The 24,795-nt window shown below is 43.5% G+C and overlaps 1 protein-coding gene across 2 annotated transcripts in view; it reads right to left on the bottom strand.

The window, feature by feature from the left end:
- Nucleotides 1–11,677: 11,677 nt before the first annotated feature.
- The window catches only part of LOC139280069 (chromatin remodeling regulator CECR2-like), a 93,114-nt gene continuing 79,996 nt past the window's right edge, over nucleotides 11,678–24,795 (bottom strand). For both annotated transcript variants that reach the window (XM_070899555.1, XM_070899556.1), the window contains exons 17-19: nucleotides 19,374–20,841; nucleotides 16,188–16,290; nucleotides 11,678–12,530 (exon numbers count right to left, since the gene is read on the bottom strand). In XM_070899555.1, the coding sequence (XP_070755656.1) occupies nucleotides 12,525–12,530; nucleotides 16,188–16,290; nucleotides 19,374–20,841 (1,577 nt within the window). In that variant the 3' untranslated portion in view covers nucleotides 11,678–12,524. The remainder of the gene's footprint in view (nucleotides 12,531–16,187; nucleotides 16,291–19,373; nucleotides 20,842–24,795) is intronic.

The following is a 24,795-nucleotide window of genomic DNA, read 5'->3' as shown; positions in this document are numbered from 1 at the left end:
TTTGGCAGGTGGAGTATAATGTTGGAAAATGTGAGGTCATGCACTTTGGTAGAAAAAGATCAAAGAGTAAGTTATTATTTAAATGGGGAAAGATTGCAAAGTGCTGCAGTACAGCGGGACCTGGGAGTACTTGTGCATGAAACACAAAAGGTTAGTATGCAGGTACAGCAAGTGATCAGGAAGGCCAATGGAATCTTGGCCTTTATTGCAAAGGGGATGGAATATAAAAGCAGGGAAGTCTTGCTACAGTTGTACAGGGTATTGGTGAGGCCACACCTGGAATACTGCGTGCAGTTTTTGTTTCCATATTTCCGAAAGGATATACTTGCTTTGGACAGTTCAGAAAAGGTTCACAAGGTTGATTCTGGAGATGAGGAGGTTGACTTATGAGGAAAGGTTGAGTAGGTTGAGCCTCTACTCATTAGAATTCAGAAGAATGAGAGGTGATCTTATTGAAAAGTATAAGATTATGAGGGGGCTTGACAAGGTGGATGCAGAGAGGATGTTTCCACTGATAGGGGAGACTAGAACTAGAGGGCATGATCTTAGAATAAGGAGCCGCCTATTTAAAACTGAGATGAGGAGAAATTTCTTCTCTCGGGTTGTGGATCTGTGGAATTCGCTGCCTCAGAGAGCTGTGGAAGCTGGGACATTGAATAAATTTAAGACAGAAATAGACAGTTTCTTAAACGATAAGGGAATAAGGGGTTATGGAGAGCGGGCAGGGAGGTGGACCTGAGTCCATGATCGGATCAGTCATGATCATATTAAATGTCGGAGCAGGCTCGGGGGCCGTATGGCCTACTCCTGCTCCTATTTCTTATGTTCTTATGTGTTCAGTTGTGCTCACACACAGCAGTTCTCCTAAGTGGCTGTCCATCAAAATTGATCGGTGCTTGAATTTCACAAGTTTAAGTGTCGAGAAAACAGACTCACAAAGTTAGGTCGAAGCAAACATCGAGTTTAATTTTAGGGCTGCACCTCTGATGTTGGGGTATTTATCCTTTGGTACAGATTTCCAGAAAGGATGGATCCACGGGCGTACTGTCAGATAGCCTTGTCCAGTTCTTAGCGGGGATGATATATCGTGTCTATGTTAGAATAATAAGATTACATTCAATCCAGGAGATTGACTATGATAATTAAAATTATACTTAGAATTTGCATTATTACAGTATAAAATCGTACTTACTCTTGCTGGTGCCACAAGGCTGTTCCAATGCTTGCGGCACTGGTCAGATCCCCTGGCTTTGTGGGATGCAGGCGAGACGACAGCGGCGATCTCGCTCCATATCTGACGGTACGCCCGTGGTGCTGGTTTTCCACCATGCTCACCCCCCCGGTCAATTGGGCCCACCAGGAGTGGACCTCCGCGATGAGGGCCTCATCCGAAAAGGGTTTGGACCTCTTCCTCCCAGTCTCCACATCTCTAACACTTTCATCACTGTCAGACATATTCTTTACCTCTATCTCTCTTTTGTCTCTCCTCTCTGTCTTCCTCCTCTATCCTCTCTCGATCTTTCTCCCCCTTCTGCGCATGTGTGAATGACCCGACATTCCAAAACGCGGGAAAACATGTCCACCAAAAAAAACCACGCATGCGCAGAAGCCCGTTGCTAGGGAAGCTTTTGCCTTCACCATCGCTGCGCTATCGCTGGCCGATGTCACATCGCTGGGCTCTCGCTTCGCCCATTTAACATCGCTGGGCTATCGCCGAGCCGAAAGTCGCTATCCAAAAAATGGGCGATGGTCCAGTGATCATGAAGGCTGGAACATCGCCCATTTTTTGGGTGCTAGTGAGCAAAGTGGAAAGTGGTGCCTTCGGGTTCTGGGCCTCCAGTCATATGCCTGCGTAAAAGTTCATGAATCCCAGGGACTCGGCGGTTCGGAACCGTCCCTGGGTTCACGTAGGCCAGGCCAACCAATAAGAAAGGAGGATTCATCATAAACTTAGGGGGATTTCATTTACGAACAGAATCCCCCTAAGCTTATGAGAAATCCTCAAATAAAGCACAGATCTAATAAAAAATATTCCCATGCTCAAAATTAATTAAACGTCCCTTTGATTAAGCATTTAAAATAAAAACTTTTCTGAAAAATAAAACCATTTTAATCCGACCCAAAATTTAAATGAACTAATTTTAAATGTTTTAAGAATATAAGAACATAAGAATTAGGAACAGGAGTAGGCCATCTAGCCCCTCGAGCCTGCTCCGCCATTCAAAAAGATCATGGCTGATCTGGCCGTGGACTCAGCTCCACTTACCCGCCCGCTTCCTATAACCCTTAATTCCCTTATTGGTTAAAAATCTATCTATCTGTGATTTGAATACATTCAATGAGCTAGCCTCAACTGCTTCCTTGGGCAGATAATTCCACAGATTCACAACGCTCTGGGAGAAGAAATTCCTTCTCAACTCTGTTTTAAATTGGCTCCCCCGTATTTTGAGGCTGTGCCCCGAGTTCTAGTCTCCCCGACCAGTGGAAACAACCTTTCTGCCTCTATCTTGTCTATCCCTTTCATTATTTTAAATGTTTCTATAAGATCACCCCTCATCCTTCTGAACTCCGAGTAAAGACCCAGTCTACTCAATCTATCATCATAAGGTAACCCCCTCATCTCCGGAATCAGCCTAGTGAATCGTCTCTGCACCCCCTCCAAGGCTAGTATATCCTTCCTTAAGTAAGGTGACCAAAACTGCACGCAGTACTCCAGTTGCGGCCTCACCAATACTCTGTACAGTTGCAGCAGGACCTCCCTGCTTTTGTACTCCATCCCTCTCGCAATGAAGGCCAACATTCCATTCGCCTTCCTGATTACCTGCTGCACCTGCAAACTAACTTTTTTTTGGGATTCATGCACAAGGATTCCCCAGATCGGGGGGCACGGTTTAATGTTTTTTGTTTGCTCCTAAAAGAGTTTCATGCTCAAGGACCCCCAGGTCCCTCTGCATCGCAGCATGTTGTAATTTCTCCCCATTCAAATAATATTCCCTTTTACTGTTTTTTTCCAAGGTGGATGACCTCACACTTTCCGACATTGTATTCCATCTGCCAAACCTTAGCCCATTCGCTTAACCTATCTAAATCTCTTTGCAGCCTCTCTGTGTCCTCAACACAACCCGCTTTCCCACTAATCTTTGTGTCATCTGCAAATTTTGTTACACTACACTCTGTCCCCTCTTCCAGGTCATCTATGTATATTGTAAACAGTTGTGGTCCCAGCACCGATCCCTGTGGCACACCACTAACCACCGATTTCCAACCGGAAAAGGACCCATTTATCCCGACTCTCCGCTTTCTGTTAGCCAGCCAATTCTCGATCCATGCTAATACATTTCCTCTGACTCTGCGTACCTTTATCTTCTGCAGTAACCTTTTGTGTGGCACCTTATCGAATGCCTTTTGAAAATCTAAATACACCACATCCATCGGTACACCTCTATCCACCATGCTCGTTATATCCTCAAAGAATTCCAGTAAATTAGTTAATGATTTCCCCTTCATGAATCCATGTGGCTTCTGCTTGATTGCACTATTCCTATCTAGATGTCCCGCTATTTCTTCCTTAATGATAGCTTCAAGCATTTTCCCCACTACAGATGTTAAACTAACCGGCCTATAGTTACCTGCCTTTTGTCTGCCCCCTTTTTTAAACAGAGGCGTTACATTAGCTGCTTTCCAATCCGCTGGTACCTCCCCAGAGTCCAGAGAATTTTGGTAGATTATAACGAATGCATCTGCTATAACTTCCGCTATCTCTTTTAATACCCTGGGATGCATTTCATCAGGACCAGGGGACTTGTCTACCTTGAGTCCCATTAGCCTGTCCAGCACTACCTCCCTAGTGATAGTGATTGTCTCAAGGTCCTCCCTTCCCACATTCCCGTGACCAGCAATTTTTGGCATGGTTTTTGTGTCTTCCACTGTGAAGACCGAAGCAAAATAATTGTTTAAGGTCTCAGCCATTTCCACATTTCCCATTATTAAATCCCACTTCTCATCTTCTAAGGGACCAACATTTACTTTAGCCACTCTCTTCCGTTTTATATATCGGTAAAAGCTTTTACTATCTGTTTTTGTATTTTGCACAAGTTTACTTTCGTAATCTATCTTTCCTTTCTTTATTGCTTTCTTAGTCATTCTTTGTTGTTGTTTAAAATGTTCCCAATCTTCTAGTTTCTCACTAACCTTGGCCACCTTATATGCATTGGTTTTTAATTTGATACTCTCCTTTATTTCCTTGGTTATCCACGGCTGGTTATCCCTTCTCTTACCGCCCTCCTTTTTCACTGGAATATATTTTTGTTGAGCACTATGAAAGAGCTCTTTAAAAGTCCTCCACTGTTCCTCAATTGTGCCACCGTTTCGTCTGTGTTCCTAGTCTACTTTAGCCAACTCTGCCCTCATCCCACTGTAGCCCCCTTTGTTTAAGCATAGTATGCTCGTTTGAGACATTACTTCCTCACCCTCAATCTGTATTACAAATTCAACCATACTGTGATCACTCATTCCGAGAGGATCTTTTACTAGGAGATCATTTATTATTCCTGTCTCATTACACAGGACCAAATCTAAGATCATTAATCATTTAATAAATGTTAATGTAACATTTATTTTAACTTGTATGCTGGTAGAAGCTGCCCTGCTTTCACCATGCACGAGTTCCGTGGGCATTTGTTGGACAGTAATGGGACAAATAACCCAACTCTGCGCTAGCGAAAGTGTTCTTGGGGCGCATGCAGATGATCTGTCGAGAAACTGGACAGATCGCAAGATCAGGATTTTCCTGCACGTGGAAAACGGGAACTTGTGGGACTATTCTGAGGGCAACGTATGCGGTCATCGGCACTGCGAAATCCGGGCCAATGTCAGCTTCGCTCAGCATAGCTCACACTCTTGCTCCCAAGTTAGGTGGTTGAGAGTTTAATCCCCACTCCAGTACACGTGTGTCAAACTGTCAACCTAGTTTATATATTTCAGTGCATTACTGATAGGAGTCCTGAATTGTTGAAGGCTTTGTCTGTCTGTTCTGCTGGAAGTTAAAAGAGTTCAGCTGTTATTCGGAGAGACAAAGATTTCCTGGACAAATCCTTCCATCAACACCAACAAAAATTGAATATTTGTTCATTCATCGCAGGGGTAAGCCATTTAGGACCGAGATGAGGAGAAACTTCACTCAGAGTTGTGAACATGTGGAATTCTCGACCATAGAAATTTGTTGAGGCCAGTTTGTTAGATATATTCAAAAGGGCGTTAGATGTGGCCCTTAGGCTGAAGGGATCAAGGGGTATGGAGAGAAAGCAGGAATGGGGCACTGAAGTGCCAAATGGCCTACTCCTGCACCTATTTTCTATGCTTTTATACCTGTGGGACCTCACCGAACAAAATGATTGTTGTTTGTTTCCATAACAACAGTCACTGCATTTCAAAGCAATTCACTGTATGTGACAGATTTTGAGACATTTCCCAGAAGACAATTCATGGTGCAGTTTTGGACGCGGATCTTTCCCAAGGCTTGATTGCCTTCCCCTCTCCGCCCCCCGGTGCCCCACACACACACACAGTGGGATCCATTCTCACTTTTTCAGTCGCATGAAATCTAGCACACTTTTGTGATGAAAATTTTGTAAGTTGCACCCCAAAAGCCTCTTTGCTGAAGCCATTCTAATTGTCACATATCACAATGGCTGTATATAGTGACACCATTAGTCCCCACCAGAATAGAGATGATTGGCTAATTCCCTAGTCAGTCACGCCTGGACTGGGATTGATTTTACACATAATTATCATGGATGTGGAAAGAGAGGGACAAGTGTTAGCAGTGGTGCCAAGGAGAGACAGATGAATGACAGCTCAAAGCAGCAGCACATTGTCATCTAGAGTATGTGAGGGAGAGGGTTCAGTGAGAAGAGAAAAGGATGGTAAGATTTCCAAATACACTGGAGCATTTTCTCCAGCCTCGCCAATTGCAATGACCACTGCCCACTGGTTCCAGTGAAGCTTCTTCCAATGGACACAGGACTTGTATGATTTGTACGGGTGGACCTCCCGGATGGGGAGTGTATATATTGGGATGCACAAGGCATTGCAGATATGTGGGACAGGCTTATTGGACCAATGTTTTTATTTCCTGTCCGTCATTATTCATGTGTTTCTCCTGTCCTTGTCTTCTCCCTGGTATTGTGTGCATAATACAAAGATGGCACACTTGGGGGCAAGTGAGGGAAGTAATTGTGAGGACAGGTGCAGATTGTATAAGTAGGAGCAGAAGGAGATTCAGTGAAGTGTGCAGCTGTGATAGAAAGTAATAGGAAGTGTGGGAATGAAGGCTTGCGAGTGTTGTGGCTATAGGTTGTGCAGGCCTATGCAAAGAGTAGTGAAATGTGAGTACTAGTCTTACCTTAGCAGCTCTGCTCAGATCATTAAATTTCTTGTTGAGTTGCAGTCAGGACTTGGGTGCAGTGCCCCTCACATTAACCCGCTTTACCATCTCTGACCACTTCTGCTGGGCTAATTCCCTTGGCAATTCTCTCATCTGTTGGAAAGAGCAGCTTCCTCCTCTTGGTTACCTCCTCCATGTGGACCTCCAGAGCAGTGGTTGAAACTTGCGCATCCTTCTCCTAGCTGCCATTTACACCAGTAACTGACAGCTATGATTCAAAAGAGCCCAAGCACACCTCCCCTTTAAAGGTAGAAGGCTGAGTTTAAATGGCGTCACCGCCGTTTGATTTCCAGCTCCTCCAATTGGCTCCCCATAATCAAATGAGGCATCTCCATTAGTTTAGCTTGTGCCTCTCGGCAATGCCATCGGGCGTGGGTATTGGTCTCGATGTCAATTCTCCACTTGTTTTTGGCGCAAATTGAATTTCTCCCCCTTTGTTTTCTGAGTTAATTGTCAGAAGTCTTTTGACTGACCATTCAGGGAAAATGGTGGTTGTAAAATCCATGGGTTAGAACCTCCACTTTTTTTGGCAGACAGGAAGCGAAGAGTAGGAGTAAATGGGTACTTTTCAGAATGGCAGGCAGTGACTAGTGGGGTACCGCAAGGTTCTGTGCTGGGACCCCAGCTGTTTACATTGTACGTTAATGATTTAGACGAGGGCATTAAATGTAGTATCTCCAAATTTGCGGATGACACTAAGTTGTGTGGCAGTGTGAGTTGCGAGGAGAATGCTATGAGGCTGCAGAGTGACTTGGATAGGTTAGGTGAGTGGGCAAATGCATGGCAGATGAAGTATAATGTGGATAAATGTGAGGTTATCCACTTTGGTGGTAAAAACAGAGAGACAGACTATTATCTGAATGGTGACAGATTAGGAAAAGGGGAGGTGCAACGAGACCTGGGTGTCATTGTACATCAGTCATTGAAGGTTGGCATGCAGGTACAGCAGGCGGTTAAGAAAGCAAATGGCATGTTGGCCTTCATAGCGAGGGGATTTGAGTACAGGGGCAGGGAGATGTTACTACAGTTGTACAGGGCCTTGGTGAGGCCACACCTGGAGTATTGTGTACAGTTTTGGTCTCCTAACTTGTGGAAGGACGTTCTTGCTATTGATGGAGTGCAGCGAAGGTTCACCAGACTGATTCCCGGGATGGCGGGACTGACATATGAAGAAAGACTGGATCAACTGGGCTTGTATTCACTGGAGTTCAGAAGAATGAGAGGGGACCTCATAGAAATGTTTAAAATTCTGACCGGTTTAGATAGGTTAGATGCAGGAAGAATGTTCCCAATGTTGGGGAAGTCCAGAATCAGGGGTCACAGTCTAAGGATAAGGGGTAAGCCATTTAGGACCGAGATGAGGAGAAACTTCTTCACCCAGAGAGTGGTGAACCTGTGGAATTCTCTACCACAGAAAGTTGTTGAGGCCAATTCACTAAATATATTCAAAAAGGAGTTAGATGTAGTCCTTACTACTAGGGGGATTAAGGGGTATGGCGAGAAAGCAGGAATGGGGTACTGAAGTTGCATGTTCAGCCATGAACTCATTGAATGGCGGTGCAGGCTCGAAGGGCCGAATGGCCTACTCCTGCACCTATTTTCTATGTATCTATTTCTATGTATCTATAATTTGTAACTATCTTCCACTCACTGCACTTCGCTGGCAAAATCATCCTGCTTTTATTGGGAGACGTTGCTGGAGTTTCGGTCATAAGTTCGGTTTGCTGTAGTTTGTCGACTCTTTTAAATAGACCCTGTAGACTGTTCGTTGTAATGCACTATTTAAACTAACTGTTTACTCAGCAGAGACTTTGCTGTTAAATTGACTTTGCTGAGAGTCCTACCCTGCCTCCAACTCAATGGCCGATAATGGTGCCAATATACACACTCGCTTGGTGTAATAATACATAAAGAACATCTGTCGACAGGTGATGGTAAGTTTACTGCCCTGTTTATACCAGGTGGTACATGCCCACCACTCACACCAATTAACTATGTAACCACAGGTCTAGCACTACTGTTGCACCATGTTTACTGACGAAATCACTCCAGATTTTCTGTAATTTATTTTGGAACATGTTAAGGCCAAATTCAAACCATCTTTTAACATTATGAATCTATTTTTTTTTAATTAAAAAGTTCCTCCCAGAAACTAATGGCTTCTTCTAAACGAGGCATTTTCTCTCCCATCAATTGGGCAATCTTATTTAAGAAAACAAGCAATCTATGGAGGTTAAGTTAAACTTCAGTGGGGCACAGAACGGGCAGTAGCTCATTATACACCCCAGCAAATTTCCTTTCCACAATGGGTGTATAATCTGCTACCACCCATTTTGTGCTCTCACCGATGTGGAATTTTGTCCCTCATTCTACTCCCAATGATGTTTCCACTTGTGGGGGTAGTCCAAAACCAAGGGTCATAAATACAAGAATTCAGGAGAAACATCTTTATCCAGAGAGTGGTTAGAATGTAGAACTTGCTGCCACAGTGTATTTGAGGCAATTAGCACAGATGCATTTAAGGGGCTAGATTAAATACATGCGGGAGAAAGAAATAGAATATGCCAAAAGGGTTGGATAACGTAGAGTGGCAGGAGGCTTGCGCGGAACATAAACACCGGCATAGACCAGTTGGACTGAACGGCCTGTTTTTGTGCTGTCAATTCTATGCAATCCATAACCCGGTATCTGCATCTGTTTTCAACACCAGTGGGGAGAATGATTACTGGTGTTAAATGTCTGTGAACACTGGCAAATGTAAATATTGAAACACATTTCTCCAATTAACCAACAGGAAAGGGCTCAGCTGAAGGCCATGACTACTTCCTGCCAACAAGGCTTTCCACTTTATTAAATAAGTTGGGGAGAATTTGGGGACATATGTATAAGCCACGTAAATGTATAACTCGTTTAGATGTTGGGAGCTTTTTCCAGAGGATTATTGACCTTTGGAATAGGCACAAAGGAGTTTGTTTAGAAAATTAACAGTAAATACAAAACGTTGGTTGCCTTACAGCTGGGTGATGTTTCAATGTAACCAGTTATTTCTATCTCCAGTGCTGCTTTGCACAAACATAACAAGAGGTTGTGTTATGGCAAGAAAGGATGCTAAGTCAGAGGAGACACAACTAACTTTCTGTTTGTGATGATGGCACCATGTTTAAATAGTTCAGTTAAAAACATCAGTAAAGAAAGCCTTGAAGCATTTGTTTTCTTACTCAAAATATTTTTGTATTAAAAAAAAAGCCCATGGAAAATTCAGGGAAAAGGAATTCCACAAAATTCCTTCTCGAACCTCTGAAGGGAATCTAAAAACAATTTCCAGGACACAATGGCCACGCGCTGTACATTATTCAACATCCCATTTAACCTCTGTGTGCCGCGATCTTAAACACCTCCAGGAACTTGACCAGCTCCCTTTTGAACGATTGCGGCAATTCTGCACCCACTGCACAAGTTGGCAACCTATTCCAAAGGTCAATAATCCTCTGGAAAAAGCTCCCGACATCTAAACGAGTTATACATTTACGTGGCTTGTACATATGTCCCCAAATTCTCCCCAACTTATTTAATTCAAGTAATGTGTCTGCATTCTAGTTCCTTCATAATTTTAAATACTTCAAACAAGGCTTCCCAAAGTCTATGCTTTTCTAGAATCAAGAAACTCAACTCCCCGAGCCTATCATGATAACCAAGGGTTTTTAAACTAGGCATTAATCTGTGGCCCTCCTCTGAACCGTTTCTCGGGCCTCTACATCTCCCATGCAAGAGAACAAGAACTAGACATAGTATTCTAGATGGGGTCCCAATAAAGATCTTGTACAAGGACACTTTGGTGCTCTTCATTTCATGTACTGTATCGTTCTAGCTAGATCTTCTAATACACTATTAGTTTTCGCTATAGTCCATGGACACATCACAAATGTAGTAATCAACTTTCCCTTTAAGCTGCGCGCTCGCAGGGATCCTGCAAAGCTAGCTTGTCGGCTTTTCAATGCAAAAGCCCCGCATGTGTGGTATTTTACAAAGACAATTAGAGGTAACATTGGTAGGCAGGTACAAAAAAAAATCTAAAATGCCAATGCAATTTTATCCTTTATAACTAGAGGCTAGAATATAAAGGAAGGTTTATGCTACAGCTATGCAAAGCCCAGCAAAGACCACATCTGGAGTACGGAGTGCAGTTCTCGGCACTGCACCTTAGAAAGGATCTATTGCCCTTGCAAGGACCGCAGCACAGATTCATCAGAATGGATCAGGGTTCAAAGGGTTAGATTATGAGGAGAAATTACATAAATTAAGCTTGTATTCCCTGAGGTTAAGGTGTAGGGTAAAATCAAACCCAATGACTACATCTTCCTCACACCACAACCTACTGATGAACACAGCATTCTTCAAAGCCTTTTCACTCCAACCTTTCATTCAACAGCTTTTACTGCAGCACAAAGTTCCACCTTTATTGAGCTGCATTTGTTTCACATGTACCTTTGTAATATACCACAGGTGTGAAATTTCACATGGAGGAAGAACCATCCACGCAGTCTCATGGCATCCATGGAATAACTGTACCGACCAGGAATGAGGTGGGTTGGGTTGGGATGCCTGTAAAACAGGCTCATGTGATTTACTAGACTGCATGGATGTAGGTGTGCTCTTTTCCAAAGTACGCAGAGGCTGCAAAACAGCCGCAACAAAACAGCTGCAACAGACCAATAATGATATGGACAGAGTTTTCTGCCTTGGGTGGGACCTCAAATGCAGTGAGGATGCTTACCGGAAACCACTGGTGCTTTATTTCGTGAATTTCCATGCATTGAACAGAAAATCACGGGCAGAGCACCTGCAGTTTTCTGATAAGTAGCCTGTGGTGTCCCAGGCCCTGCAGCTCCACAGAACCCTCCGCTCGTTGTCTTATTATAAACTGCACATCTTTCAATGCAAAGGGCTGTGGATGCTCAGTCGTGGAGTATATTCAAGGCTGAGAGATAGATAGATTTGTGGGCTCAAGCGGAATCAAGGGATAGGGCAGGAAAGTAGAGTCGAGGTTGGAGATCAGCCCTGATCTTATTGAATGGCAGAGCAGGCTCGAGGGACCTTATGGCCTACTCCTGCTCCTAGTTCTTATGTCCACAAAGTGGAATGAACAATATTTCCCTCTTAGAAATAAATCCCATCATACCTCAGTTCTTTACAGTGAAGGATGTGTGCTTAAAATCCATGTTGTATAACAGGTGGAATACACAAATAGTTTTATTTATTCCTGAGAAGAGCCATTTAAACACAGTGCAGCTGGTACAGAGACAGACAGCAGTACTCTACACTAAAGTTTACAAAACATCTGTTTTTGACATTAGCTGTGTGTACTCCTCAGATCATTTTTTTTAAACATTTAATACATAAATAACAAAATAGAATTCATATACCTCTACAATCCATTAATAGTCCTAGCTAGGCAAATTGAGAACGAAAGGCCACCTTTTCAAAAGGTCTTTCCTGCAAAAAGCATTCCAAATGCAGCTTCACAGCAGACAAGGTAATAAAGTACAGTGAATACAACACTAATTGTAAACCTTTCCTGAATCCATATACTAAAGTAAACACAAAGAAAAAAAAAATCGAATATGTCACAGTTTAGCAGCTGTTTGCCAACGACACAGTGCGTTTAAACACACCTTTATCATCATTTTGCTTTCCAGTGGCAACCACACCTTTAATAGTCGGAATGAACAGCGTATACAATTAATAAATTAAGAGTTGTGGTTATTTTTCACTTATGATTTTCATAAGTTTGCAAGCAAGGTGATGCAACCTCTATATACAATTTACATAGTCTCTTTAAGGCAGTTTACAAAACATTTTCAGGTCAAAATAAATGTGTAACAAACTGTTAACTTTATTTCAAATTCTTATTATTGAAAATTCTCTATTCACACTATGTAAACCTGAGTTTAAGCTCCCACTACAGAAATGGTCCTTGGCTACAATTCACAGTTAATCAGCTGTAATACTACTGCAGTATTTTCAGTGCTTTAAAATGAGCTTCCTGAGCCACATCCAGTTGCCATGCCAAGATGTTTGTTCACGGCTGTGGGAAAGAGGAAGAAAAAAAAGAGAAAAAAATTCACATCAAATGTATTTAGTGGATATAAAATATTTTGTAAACAATACAGACAAAAATCACTGAAAAATAGTTTATCACATGAAAGACACCCTATAGTAAAAGAATACTTAAAACATTTCAGTGCCAAAATTGCTTTACCCAGATGATTACTTTATTTTATATTACATATTTTATTAAACTACCTGGGTAGAAAGTTTGGCTGAAATATGTATCTGTTGTATATGAAGTTGGTGAGTGGACTCAAGATTCCAAAAGCACTGCAAACAAAACTAATGACAGATTAAAAATAATGGCATGTCACCGAACATTATGTGACAGATCATACAAAATGCTTGGAGTAGATGGAGAGTAAACAGTTGCTGATTCTGAGCCACCAAGTATCACCCTTCATCAGCGTAAATTTTTGAGGCAGCAACCATGTTGGTACAGGTCTAAAATTTAAACAGCTCAGTGACATGGCATTATCTCCCCAGTGACCCCAGCTTATGTGACATGGCATTGTGTCTACCATCTCCCTCCACTCGCTGTGTTTAATCTGGACTGCCATAGTGCAACACCAGAGACCAGACATATCTGCACAAATAGATGAGAAATTAACTGGAGTCACCCCAATCTGCTTTTGTGTGCCTCCTAATCATAGAATGGTTACAGCACAGGAGGAGGCCATTCGGCCCATCGAGCCCGTGCCAGCTCTCTACAAGGGCACTTCAGCTAGTCCCACTCCCCTTTCATTGTAGCCCTGCATTTTTCTTCCTTATCCAATTCCTTTTTGAAAGACATGATTGAATCTGCCTCCACCACCCTTTCAGGCAGTGCATTCCAGATCCTAACCACTCGCTGCATAAAATACACGGGTAAGAATGGCGAGGGAGGTGGAGAAAATAAAGGGACTGTTTAACTTCCCTAATTCTGGTTACTGTAAAAGATTTGTTGCAACCAATGTTCGCGTTAAGCTGGAGGTCCCGTGCAGGCTGCTTTACAATAGGAAAAGCTGCTCACGCGTGGAAACTTGAATGGGCCACACAGTCCATTAAAGGGGCCATGCACCCCCCCCCACAAAAAAAAATTGAAGGGGACATTGGTTACAACATGACACAAGTAGTATTCCATGGGTTCCATATTCCCCAACCCCACCCCCCTCTTTCAACCTTATTATAATTGGCATTAAAATTCAAAGCAGGTTGTTCGGGCAACTGTTAACTATCTTGAAAATGATTAAAAAAAGTTAAATACGCTCCATGAGATTATGACTCCGGTTTTTGTTGCACGATGGTATGTGTGACTGTGTGGAGGCCATTTGCCCCACCTGTGCCACTGCTGCTAATTGATCAGCACAATGACTGAGGGTTAGTGTACACTCTCCCCTTTTTATTCTGCCCCATCCTAGGTTTCCCTGCAGCAACAGGGACCAGATCAAGATCTTAGTGAGCTGGGAGAGCTCAGGTACAGAATATGTTGGCTCATATATTGGTGCTCCAACACCTTGGGCCCAAGTTTCCACATGATTCGCGCCTGATTTTTTTTTTAAGGAGCAACTGGTGGAGAACGGACTATTTTAGAAATCCCAATTCTCCACATTTTTTTTTCTGCAGTTCTAGTCAGGTAGAACAGTTCTAGTTTAGAACAGAATTTTTTCTTCAAAAGGGGACGTGTCCGGCCACTGACGCCTGATTTGAAAGTTTCCACAGTGAAAATGTACTCCAAACTAAAGTAGAATGGAGCCAGTGAAGATTTTTATAGAACTGAAAAAACCTGTTCTACACATTAAAAAATCAGGCACAGGTTACAAATTAGGCGTCCAGAACGAGGTGGGGGGGGGGGGGGGGGGGAGAAGGGAACTCATTAAATTCGACAATAAATCCTTATTTATACTTCTACAAATAAATCCAACCTGAATAAACATTTATAAGCCAAGAAAAGATTAAATAAACCATCTTCCTACCTGTGTGAAAGTGCTTCAGCCAGGGAGAATTCTGCAGCCGTTCGTGCCGCTGAGCGGGAGGGGGGAAAAGAAAGCCGTTCGTGTCGCTGAGCGGGAGGCGGGAGGGGGAGAGAGAGAGAGAGAGAGAGAGAGAGAGAGGGAGGGAGGGAGGGAGGGGAGAGAGAGAGAGGGAGGGGAGAGAGAGAGGGAGGGGAGAGAGAGAGAGAGAGAGAGAGTGAGAGAGCGCGAGAGAGAGCGGGGGAGGGAGGGAGAGAGAGAGAGAGAGAGAGAGAGAGAGAGAGAGAGAGAGAGCGGGGGAGGGAGGGAGAGAGGGAGGGAGAGAGAGAGAGAGAGAGAGAGAGAGAGAGAGCGTGAGAGAGAGCGGGGGGGGGGGGGGAGAAGAGAGAGAGAGAGGGGGGGCGGGTTGGGTTGGGGAACAGGAGCGCGGGTCGGGTCGGGTCAGTCGGGGGGGGGGGGGGGGGGGAGAAGAGGGAGCGGGTGTCGGGTCGGGGGGGGAAAGAGCGGGTCTCGGGTCGGGTCGGGGGGGAGCAGGTGTCGGATCGGGTCTGGTCGGCGGGGGGGGGCAGCGGGTGTCGGGTCAGGTCGGGTTGGCGGGGGGAGCGGGTGTCGGGTTGGGTCTGGTCAGCGGGGGGGGAGCGGGTGTCGGATCGGGTCTGGTCGAGGGGGGGAACGGGTGTCGGGTCTGGTCGGGGGCGGGGAGCAGGAGCTGGCCGTGGGAGGAGCCTTATTCACGCAGCCCCAGTGAGGCCATTGGGCCAGGGCTAGGGGCTGAGTGCTTCGGGCCCCTCCCACACAGTTCGGCGCCTGGAGCTACTGCACTTGCTTGCTGACTGTAGCGCGCATGTGCACAGGTCCCGGCACTGTTTTCAGCGCAGGGATCTGGCTCCGCCCCCCCACAGCTCGTGCTGGCTGCGCCGAGGGCCAGAGGACCTGTAAGTAGGTGGAGAATACCGAGGATTTTTTTAGGCACCGTTTTTTTCTTGTGGAAACTTGGGTCCCTTGTGCTATACTTCTGTAGAATATTTTTTAAACAGATCTAGCAGTCGTGAGATAATAGGACTTGATGTGCTCACTGTTACATTCTGTAATATTTATGTTAGTGAGAAAGTGTGAATGAATGAACTTGCATTTTTAGTGTCTTCCACATCAATAGGATGTCTCAAAGTGTTTCACAGCCAATGAAATGTATGCAGTCACTGTTCTTATGTAGGCAACTAATATATGCACTGCAACATCACAAAGTGACCAGTTAATCTGGTGTAGATTGAGAGATAAATATTGGGCAGGACACCAGCAGAACCCCTTCCCCCCACCACCCCATTTTTAAAATACTGCCACTGGATCTTTTACCTCCATCTGAACAGCAGACAGGAGCTTGGTTTTAATGTCTCATCGAAAAGACAGCACATCTGGTAATGCCTCAGTGCTGCACTGAAGCATTAGTCTTGATAATGTGGTCAACTTTGGTTGTGAGGCTTGAACTCAAAACCTTCAGACTGAGAAGTGAGTGCTCCCACTGAGTCAAACTGACATGGGATTAGGCTAGGTGTCTCATATGGAAAGAAACACTGGTGCAGACTTGGTGGCTGAATGTTACAGTGTAGGAATGGGCCATTCTATTCATTCTTAGAACAAATGATTCAGACGAGGTTTATCTGCAAGAAAAATCTGAAACATACCTGGTTCATACAAAGAGGGGGTGCTGTATTATCTTGAGGCTGTGGCATTGTATCAGGATCCCTTCTCCCCATCTGTTTGAGCACTGGATAATCAGGCAGCAGGCTAAACAAACAGAATACCTTGTTTCAATTGCTTTTTTCAACTTCTTTACAAACAGCACTGAAAAGACAAACTATGCATACCACTTTCTTTAATTTTTCATCTTCAACAATGCTTTGGTTGTATTTTCAAAGAATACATGGACAGCGCAAGGACATGAGGTTAGAGTTGTAAGAATGAGCACCAGCACAGGTGCTGTGACAGAACAAACTCCTTCTGCACTATCATTTTTATGGGTTTCAATATTGCTAGGTGTAATTTGCTGTATTTGCTTACATCAGTGAATGTAGAGATTTGATCTATGAATCTTAATGAATTTATATCAAAATTACTCCACTTTTGAGGATTGTTGTAATATTACTTCCCCTCATCTAAATGAAACTATTATATACCGCATCTAGCATGTGTCTTAAATAGTCATACTGGACAAGTTTGTGTCACACAGAAAATAATAAAATTAAAATGAAAGCAAGAGCCAATCATTTCCATCTCTAAACTTCCCAATAGCAGCAAACGCCTTGTAATAGACACCAGGAATCAGGAAATCTGCATACACACCTATCCTCCAAGTGACAACAGGATGCAATAATAATCAGAACTTGTTGCTTTAAAGGAGGCAAGGTTAGACACAACTGCCCATTAGCAGCAGAATAATACACGGTCTTGCATGGCATCGTCTTTATACAACAACATAGCGTCCGAGGCACAACCACAGGAGGACCTGCGGTTATTGTCTAATTATACTGGGGCCAAATGGGAGAAACAACACTGCAGTGAAATGTGTCATTTCCATTTTATGTCTAATAAAGCTTGAAACATATTCAGCCACATACTGAGCAGTTCACTCCGCATGTGTCCAAACTACAGTCTGGGAGATTCTGCTATCAAAAAGCTCCACTATATTCGCACAGGATTCGGAATATGGCAATGCAGTTTACTCCTCTTCACTTGAATCATCTCTGTGCACAAAGCAACACCTCCTGTGCTGGTTTACTAAAATTACTTAGTTCCAACTAATGGATAATTCAAATGTTCTTTGGAACAAAGAATGACATAAGCCAGAGGCGACATGAGGAAAAACATTTTTAATACGAGTGGTTAGGATTTGGAATGCACTACCTGATGGTAGACACAGAGTCAATAGCAGCCTTCAAAAGGGAATTGGATAAATACTTGGAGAAAAAAATTGCAGGGATATGGGAAAGAGTAGGGAGTGGGACTAACTGGATAGCTCTTTGAAAGAACCGGCACAGACTCGATAGGTCAAGTGGCTTTCTGTGCTGTTCTATTCTATGAATTAATAGCAGACTGAGTTGCCAAGTAAAGTTTCACTATTTCCAGGGTAGCAATGTAATCTTTCTGGCACACAAGTTGAGAAGCCAGATCATAGTTGAAGAGCTAGATGAGGCCAACTCTCTTCCCTTGTTCTTACTGCATTACTGGGGAAGCTGGCCCATTCAATACAGTAGATTGCATACCCGGATGTGAATATTTACACAACACTATGGCGTGGAGTTCAAATGGCACAGTTGTTAATGTTAACTTCCTGGAAACTTAATCTGTTACACCATGCAGTGTAAGACATTGGTCTCCAACATTGACTATCTGCAGCATAACGTCTAAAGATGGCAAATCGGCACTTCCAATATGGATAGAGAACACAATCAAAAGGGCAAGGCACCTTGTCAATCTTGAGTGCCTCTAAGTGAATGGCTGAACAATAACATTAGAAAAACCTGAACCGAGAGCAATGGCACACAATACAGGGAGCACTTGAGACACGACGAGTGAATTGTCTAGCACTGCTGGTGACAACCAAAGCTGCTGGGGGATTAAAAAATAACTGGTCCAGTTACTTTCTTCAATACAATTTCCTTTCCTGTTATCCAATCAAAGAATCAAGCCATCTCATCATTCCACAGTAGAGGATAATCATTCCTGTGGCAACCTTCATATTATATGTCTGTGGGTAAATTTGGATGGGGTTAAATCGGCATTTTCTGACAACTTTAGCAGAAAACAAATTGAAGGCCCCTTGAGGAAGGTTAGGTCACAACAATAAAGCACACAAGGAATCGAGTGTAGCACAATGGTACAAACATGGCAAGTGGGATTCTTTCAACCTCGTTGCCATGGTGATGACATTACCGGCAAATCAAATGATCTTTGCAGAACCTTGTAAAACATTCTTAATTGTAAGTCGGGAAAATAAAACAGTTCTTTATAAATACAATCAATTTGTGACAGGACATTTATTTTCAAGAAACTGCTCCTGCGAAGATACTCCATTCTCCATAGAATTATAGAAGAGCACAGCAGAGAAAGCGGCCATTCAGCCACCGAGTCTGTGCCGCTCTTTCGAAGAACAATCCAGTTAGTCCCACTCTCCCCATACCCCCGCAATTTTTTCTCTTTTCAAGTATTTATTCAATTCCCTTTTGAAGGCTACTATTGAATCTGTATCCACCACGCAACCAGGCAGTGTATTCCAAATCCTAACCACTCGTTGCGTAAAAAGGTTTCCCCTCATGTTGTCTTTGGTTCTTTCGCCATTCACCTTAAATCTGTGCCCTCTCGTTATCGAGCCTTCAGACATTGGAAAGTTTCTCTTTATTTACTCTGTCTAAACTCTTCATGATTTTAAACACCTCTACTCTAAGGAAAACAATCCCAGCTTCTCTAGTCTATCCATGTAATTGTAATCCCTCATCCCTGGAACAATTCTAGTAAATCTCTTCTGTACCCTCTCCAAAGCTGTAATGTATTTGCTTCATGGGTTCTTTGCTTAAGAGTTCATAGCAGCACATTGTTAAACCTTTACTAATAAATCAGTTCTCAATCACATTACACATTACCAGTTCATCCACCAGGTTCACAACCACCTGTCTCATTGTGGATCCCCTGAACCCAACTGGCTGGGGTTTTATTGAGTCTTGTGAACATCATGTGACTGGCTAAACCACTCCCAACTTAACAGCTCTACAAACCTGTGAGCATACTCTCATCAGGTGAATACATTACAAAAGCCTTCGGCACTATTACAACAATGCTCACTATAGATCAAAGAAATCATAAATTATACTCACTTTCTCAACATGTAGAGATCCCCACTTGTACTGAACTGTGGTCTCTGTACAATTACAGTTCCAGGGTACGGGCTGGGTTTCACATCTGAGTGACTGAACAATTGCATTCCGATCGGACTGTGAGTCATCACTTGATGGGGTATCATGTGGTTGGAAGTTGACGTTATCACTGAATGCACTCGCAGTAGTTGTGGATTGTACGGCTGGCCATAAGGAAGTCTCTGTACATTATGGGATGGGGCATTAGCATAAAGTGCAGGGTGTGGAATTTGATGCGAATAAATTCCACTGGTCAGTTGACTAGGATTATAAGCTGCAGAAGCTGCATGAATAATCTTTTGCCTTTTAGTTGCATTTTGGCCATCAAGATCGAAACAGTCTTGCTGTCTGCCATGTTTACTAGCCATTTCATCATTGCTTTCCATCTTGGAAGCTGTAACTCTCCTCTCTTCCGCCTCATTTTTCTGCTTCTTTACCGAAGTTTCTTGCAAAGGTTTGCACTCATCTCCTTCTGGTATTAGTTGCTCAGAAAATGCATCAGTTCTGTCCCTCAGATTTGCCTGTGAATGCCTGCTGCCCTCTCTTAGGTACATGAGTGGTGAGTGGCTGTATAAGCCAGGCTGCCCGGCAAGATAACCCCGATCGGGCATCAGGGCGGACTGAATCGACTGCTGTGGGTGATAGCCAAGATTGCTCATTTGGGAAGAGATTTGCTGCTGTTGTGTTGGGTGCTGGTAAAAATGAGAGGCCTGCCCCGGCATTGGATGAACCACCATAAGATGGGGGGCGTGTGGGACAAACGAATGAGCCGACGGCAGGTTCTCAGGGTTACAACCCAGGTAGTGCATGTACGCCGACACTGGCCCGAACTGATGCCGCGTCTCGGGGTGAGCGACAAGTATAGCAGGGTTCCTATGTTGAACACCGCTATCATTCGGCAGATCTGTAAGAGCGTCTGCACCACTTGCTAATTTGAGACTCAGATTTTCTGTTGATTTGGGATCTTTCGCGCTATGCTTTCCACCGGAGGTTAAATTCTTTTGCAGATATGTGGCTTCGCACTTCTCAGAAGCCAGCCTGGGCCTCTCCACCTTCTGATCGAAGAGGTTGTTGCTTCTCTGCATTGTTTCAGTTCTAACCAGCTCTTTCTGTACATCTGAGTAAGGGTGCCTTTTCACACAATCCTCTACCTTTGACAGCACCAAATTCAACCCTTCCCTTAATTTGCAATCTTCAGAGTTCTTTTCTCCAACTGCATTGTTTTTGAATAATTTCTGTTCCTTTTTAAGTGCTACATTTCCACCAAGTCTCTCAGACTCTGCACTCTTCCCTGTAGTGTCTTGCTGAAGTAGATTAGATGCTGCTGAGGTATTTAGAGGAGTGACTTTATTAGAAACAGGCTCCTTCTTTACAAGATGTTGATCTGTAGAAAACACCTTGCTGTAGGCAGCCTGGTCTAGAGGTGCACCTGCAGAGATTTAAAGCACAGAAGAATTAGAAACGACAATTATATCTTGTTAAATCAAAGCAGCCAAATTTACTCCACACCAATGATTGCAGCCAAGGAAGAAAAAGGTATTTCTAGGAATGTAAATTTAAGCTCGTTCAGACATCTAAACTAAAACAAAAGCTATGCTGAATAAATTCACAGCACTTAAAAACATTTAACTTATATGCATCTGGGATGTACCCTACCTTCAATAAAAGACAACTTTTTTCCTGTAATTTAAACCCATGACATAGGAACACCATCACCTCCAAGACACACACCATCCTGACTTGGAAATATATCGGCATTCCATCATCGTCAATAGGTCAAAATCCTGGAACTCCCTGCCTAACAGCACTGTGGGAGTACCTTCATCACACGGACTGCAGCGGCTTACCACCACCTTCTCCAAGGGCTAATAAGGATGGGTAATAAATGCTGGCCTTGCCAGTGACAGCCACATCCAGTAAATGAATAAAAAATGTGTAAAAAAATGTTCTGTTAATCAGTGCCTATAGGAGAATCCATACATACAGGTTGAGAACCACCAGGTCAATCAGATGTGAGATTTTTAAACAGAGTAAGGAATTCGCTACACAGTGAATGTTTCTACAAAGCAGGCATTTTGATTTCACATTATTTCATTGAATTTGAGACAAACCACTGATTGAAGATTGAAAATACATACACACCGCTGAAATATCAGCTGGTATACTAGCTTTCATACAATCTTACAGCACAGAAGGGGGCTACTCAGCCCATCGTGCCTGTGCCAGCCCTTTGATGGAGCTGCCCAATTAGTCCCTTCATCACAACTTCCTTGCTTTTGTACTCTGCATCTATTAAGTTTTACTTCAAAGTTAATCAAATATTCAGTACACTGTATTGCATCTTTTATTGTAGCCAATTATGTAGGGTGTAAAAAAAATTCTAATGGAGATGCACTGCAACAAAATAAAGCTTTAAATATCATTTATACTACAAAAAAATAATTTACTTAATACATTCACTATTGTCTGGGGACTGCGAGGTGGACTGCCTTTTTCTCTGAACTAGGTTCTATTCAGCCCAGGTTGATAGGAGACCTTGACCCTCATCATTAGTGTTATCAGATGCCTCAACTCTTCTTTCTGCAACTCCCCAAGAACCCTCCAACTACTTTTTAAAAACCCAACTTTTTGACAAAGATTTTGGTCACCTCTCCTAATTACTCACGGTATAGCTTACCGTCCATTCTTTTATCTAATCCTATTCCCCCAACCTGTAAATCATCTTTGAAGTTTATGTTGAAGGTACCATATAAATGCAAGTAATTGTTGTTATGAGGGAGAAACTATACAGTAGTGGAATAAAGTGAAAGTATAAATATCATAATGGGACTCTGAAGCTCTAAATACTTATCAGGCAGTTTACCAGAAATTGGACATCTAAATGTTTATTTAAAATAAATAGTTTGAGTTTTCTGTTCGATCTGAACCCTGACCTGTAAAATCTCCCAAAGGAATTGCACAGTGAACTGAACAGACATGAGAGGCCATACTATTTATAAAAATTATTCTCCAATTTTCTCCCATTAACTCTTGAAAGCCCGGACTTTCATTGGCATACAGTTCGCATTCTCCATTTGTGATCTGAGACAGCAAGTTGAGAATACCATACTAGAGCCCAATCAAGCCTTGTCAGATGCCCCCATACTCACTTTCCAGTAGGGGTCATTGGAAAGCAATTAGCAACCCTAGCAAGTTTCCCCCCTCGTCTGGTCCAGGGCTGCTAAGGCCAATTGAAGTTACAAATTCCGTCCCAGATGAGATGAGCAATCTCAGCTCAGATCATGGTTGAATTTGTGACATTCTGGCAGTGCCTCAGCCATTGGAATGGAATCTCCTGCTCCTATCCACATTTACGAGGATAAGATAGGCAATCCCTCGAATCAAGGATGACTTGCTTCCACGTCAAAAAGTTCACAGGTGTTTCAATGATGGACCTAAAATTCCAGGTCCGAACTAAATCTTGAAGGGTGGAAGATGCCTGTGCTTGGATTTTTTTTTTTTAAACTGTGGTGACCATTGCACACCAGCCACCACACAGGCTTGACAGAGCTAGGTCTTGGTCCAGCAGCAAGGATTAACCAAGACGACTGGAGACCAGTTCTGCTGCACGGACCTAGTGCGCACACATATCGCAGTGTGGGCTGACCCGTGCTGCCCCCCGTGTCCTCGCCTCTTCTGGGCCTCGATCACGTCCCTTTACAATCTCTCGCCGCTCCTTCGCCCCATCCTCGCCGCTCCTTCGCCTCGACCTTGTCGCTCCTGCTGTACCTGCCCACACTCCGATCACCGACCTGGATCTTGGCGACGTTACCTTTCACTTGGCGACATCACTTTTACGAGGATAATACCAGAACAGAGGGGAAAGACTGAACAGGCTGGGGCTCTTTTCGCTAGAAAGGATAACCTTACAGAGGTCTTCAAGACTATGAAAGGGTTTGATAGGGTAAATGTAGAGAAGATAGAATCATAGCACAGCACAGGAGGCCATTCAGCCCATCGTGCCTGTGCCAGCTCTTTGGTAGAACTATCCAATTAGTCCCACTACCCTGCTCGTTCCCCATTACCCTGTAAAAAAAATTTCCCTTCAAGTGTTTATCCAATTCTCTTTTTAAAAAAAAGTTACTATTGAATCTGCACCCTTCCAGGCAGTGCATTCCAGATCACAACAACTCGTTGCGTAAAAAAATGTTTCCTCACTTCTAGTAAATCTTCTCAGCACCCTCTCCAAGGCCCACAACCTATATCCTTCCTAAAGTGTAGTGCCCAGAACAAAACACAATACTCCAGCTGAGGCTTAACCATTGTTTTATAAAGGTTTAGCATAACTTTCTTGCCTTTGTACTCCATTTATGTATTAACAAAGCCAAAACAGTTTCCATTTGTGGGGAATCCAAAACTAGGGATCATAAATATGAGTCAGAGTCATTACGGCACAGGTCGTTGTCATTCGGCCCATCGAGTCCATGCCAGCCCACTGTAGAGCAATCCAGTCAGTCCCATCCCCCGCTCTACCTCATAGCCCTGCAAATTTATTTCCCTCAAGTACCTATCCAATTTCCTTTTGAAATCATTGATTGTTTCCGTTTCCACCACCCTCTTCGGCAGCGAGTTCCAGGTCATTGCCACTCGCTACGGAAAAAGGTTCTTCTTCACATTCCCCTGTATCACTTGCCGACAAGCTTAAATCTGTGTCCCCTAGTCCTTGTACCAGCAGCTAATGGGAACAGCCTCTGCCCACCTTATCCAAATCCGTCATAATCTTGTACACTTCTATCAAATCTCCCCTCAACCTCTTTTGCTCCAAAGAGAACAACCCAGCTTCTCCAACCTAACACTGTAGCTAAAATCCCTCATCCTTGAAGCCATTCTGGTAAATCTCTTCTGCATCCTCTCAAGGGCCTTCACATCCTTCCTAAAGTGTGATGACCAGAACTGGACACAATACTCTAGTTTTGGCCTAACCAAAGTTTTATGAAGATTCAACCTAACTTCCCTGCTTTTGTACTCAATACCTCTAATTATGAAGTCCAAGATCACATATGCTTTGCCAACTACTCTCTCAATATGTCCTGCCACCTTCAAAGATCTATGCACATGAACCCCCAGGTCTCTCGATCCCTGCGCACTCTCTAGAACTGTGCCATTAAATCTATATTGTCTCTCCCTATCCCTTTTGCCAAAATGCCTGACACTTCTCTATTAAATTCCATCTGCCACTTGTCTGTCCATTCTGCCAGCCTATGTTCTCTTGCAGTCGATTGGCATCATCCTCACTGTTTGCCACACCTCCAAGTTTGGTATCATCGACAAATTTTGAAATTTTGCTCTGTATTCCAATATCCAAGTCATTTATCTATATCAAAAAACCAGCGGTCCTAGGACT

Source organism: Pristiophorus japonicus, chromosome 14, assembly GCF_044704955.1.
Source record: "Pristiophorus japonicus isolate sPriJap1 chromosome 14, sPriJap1.hap1, whole genome shotgun sequence".
Classification (NCBI taxonomy): domain Eukaryota; kingdom Metazoa; phylum Chordata; class Chondrichthyes; family Pristiophoridae; genus Pristiophorus; species Pristiophorus japonicus.
The sequence above is the reverse complement of the archived record's forward strand: the minus strand, read 5'-3'. Positions and strand labels throughout refer to the sequence as shown.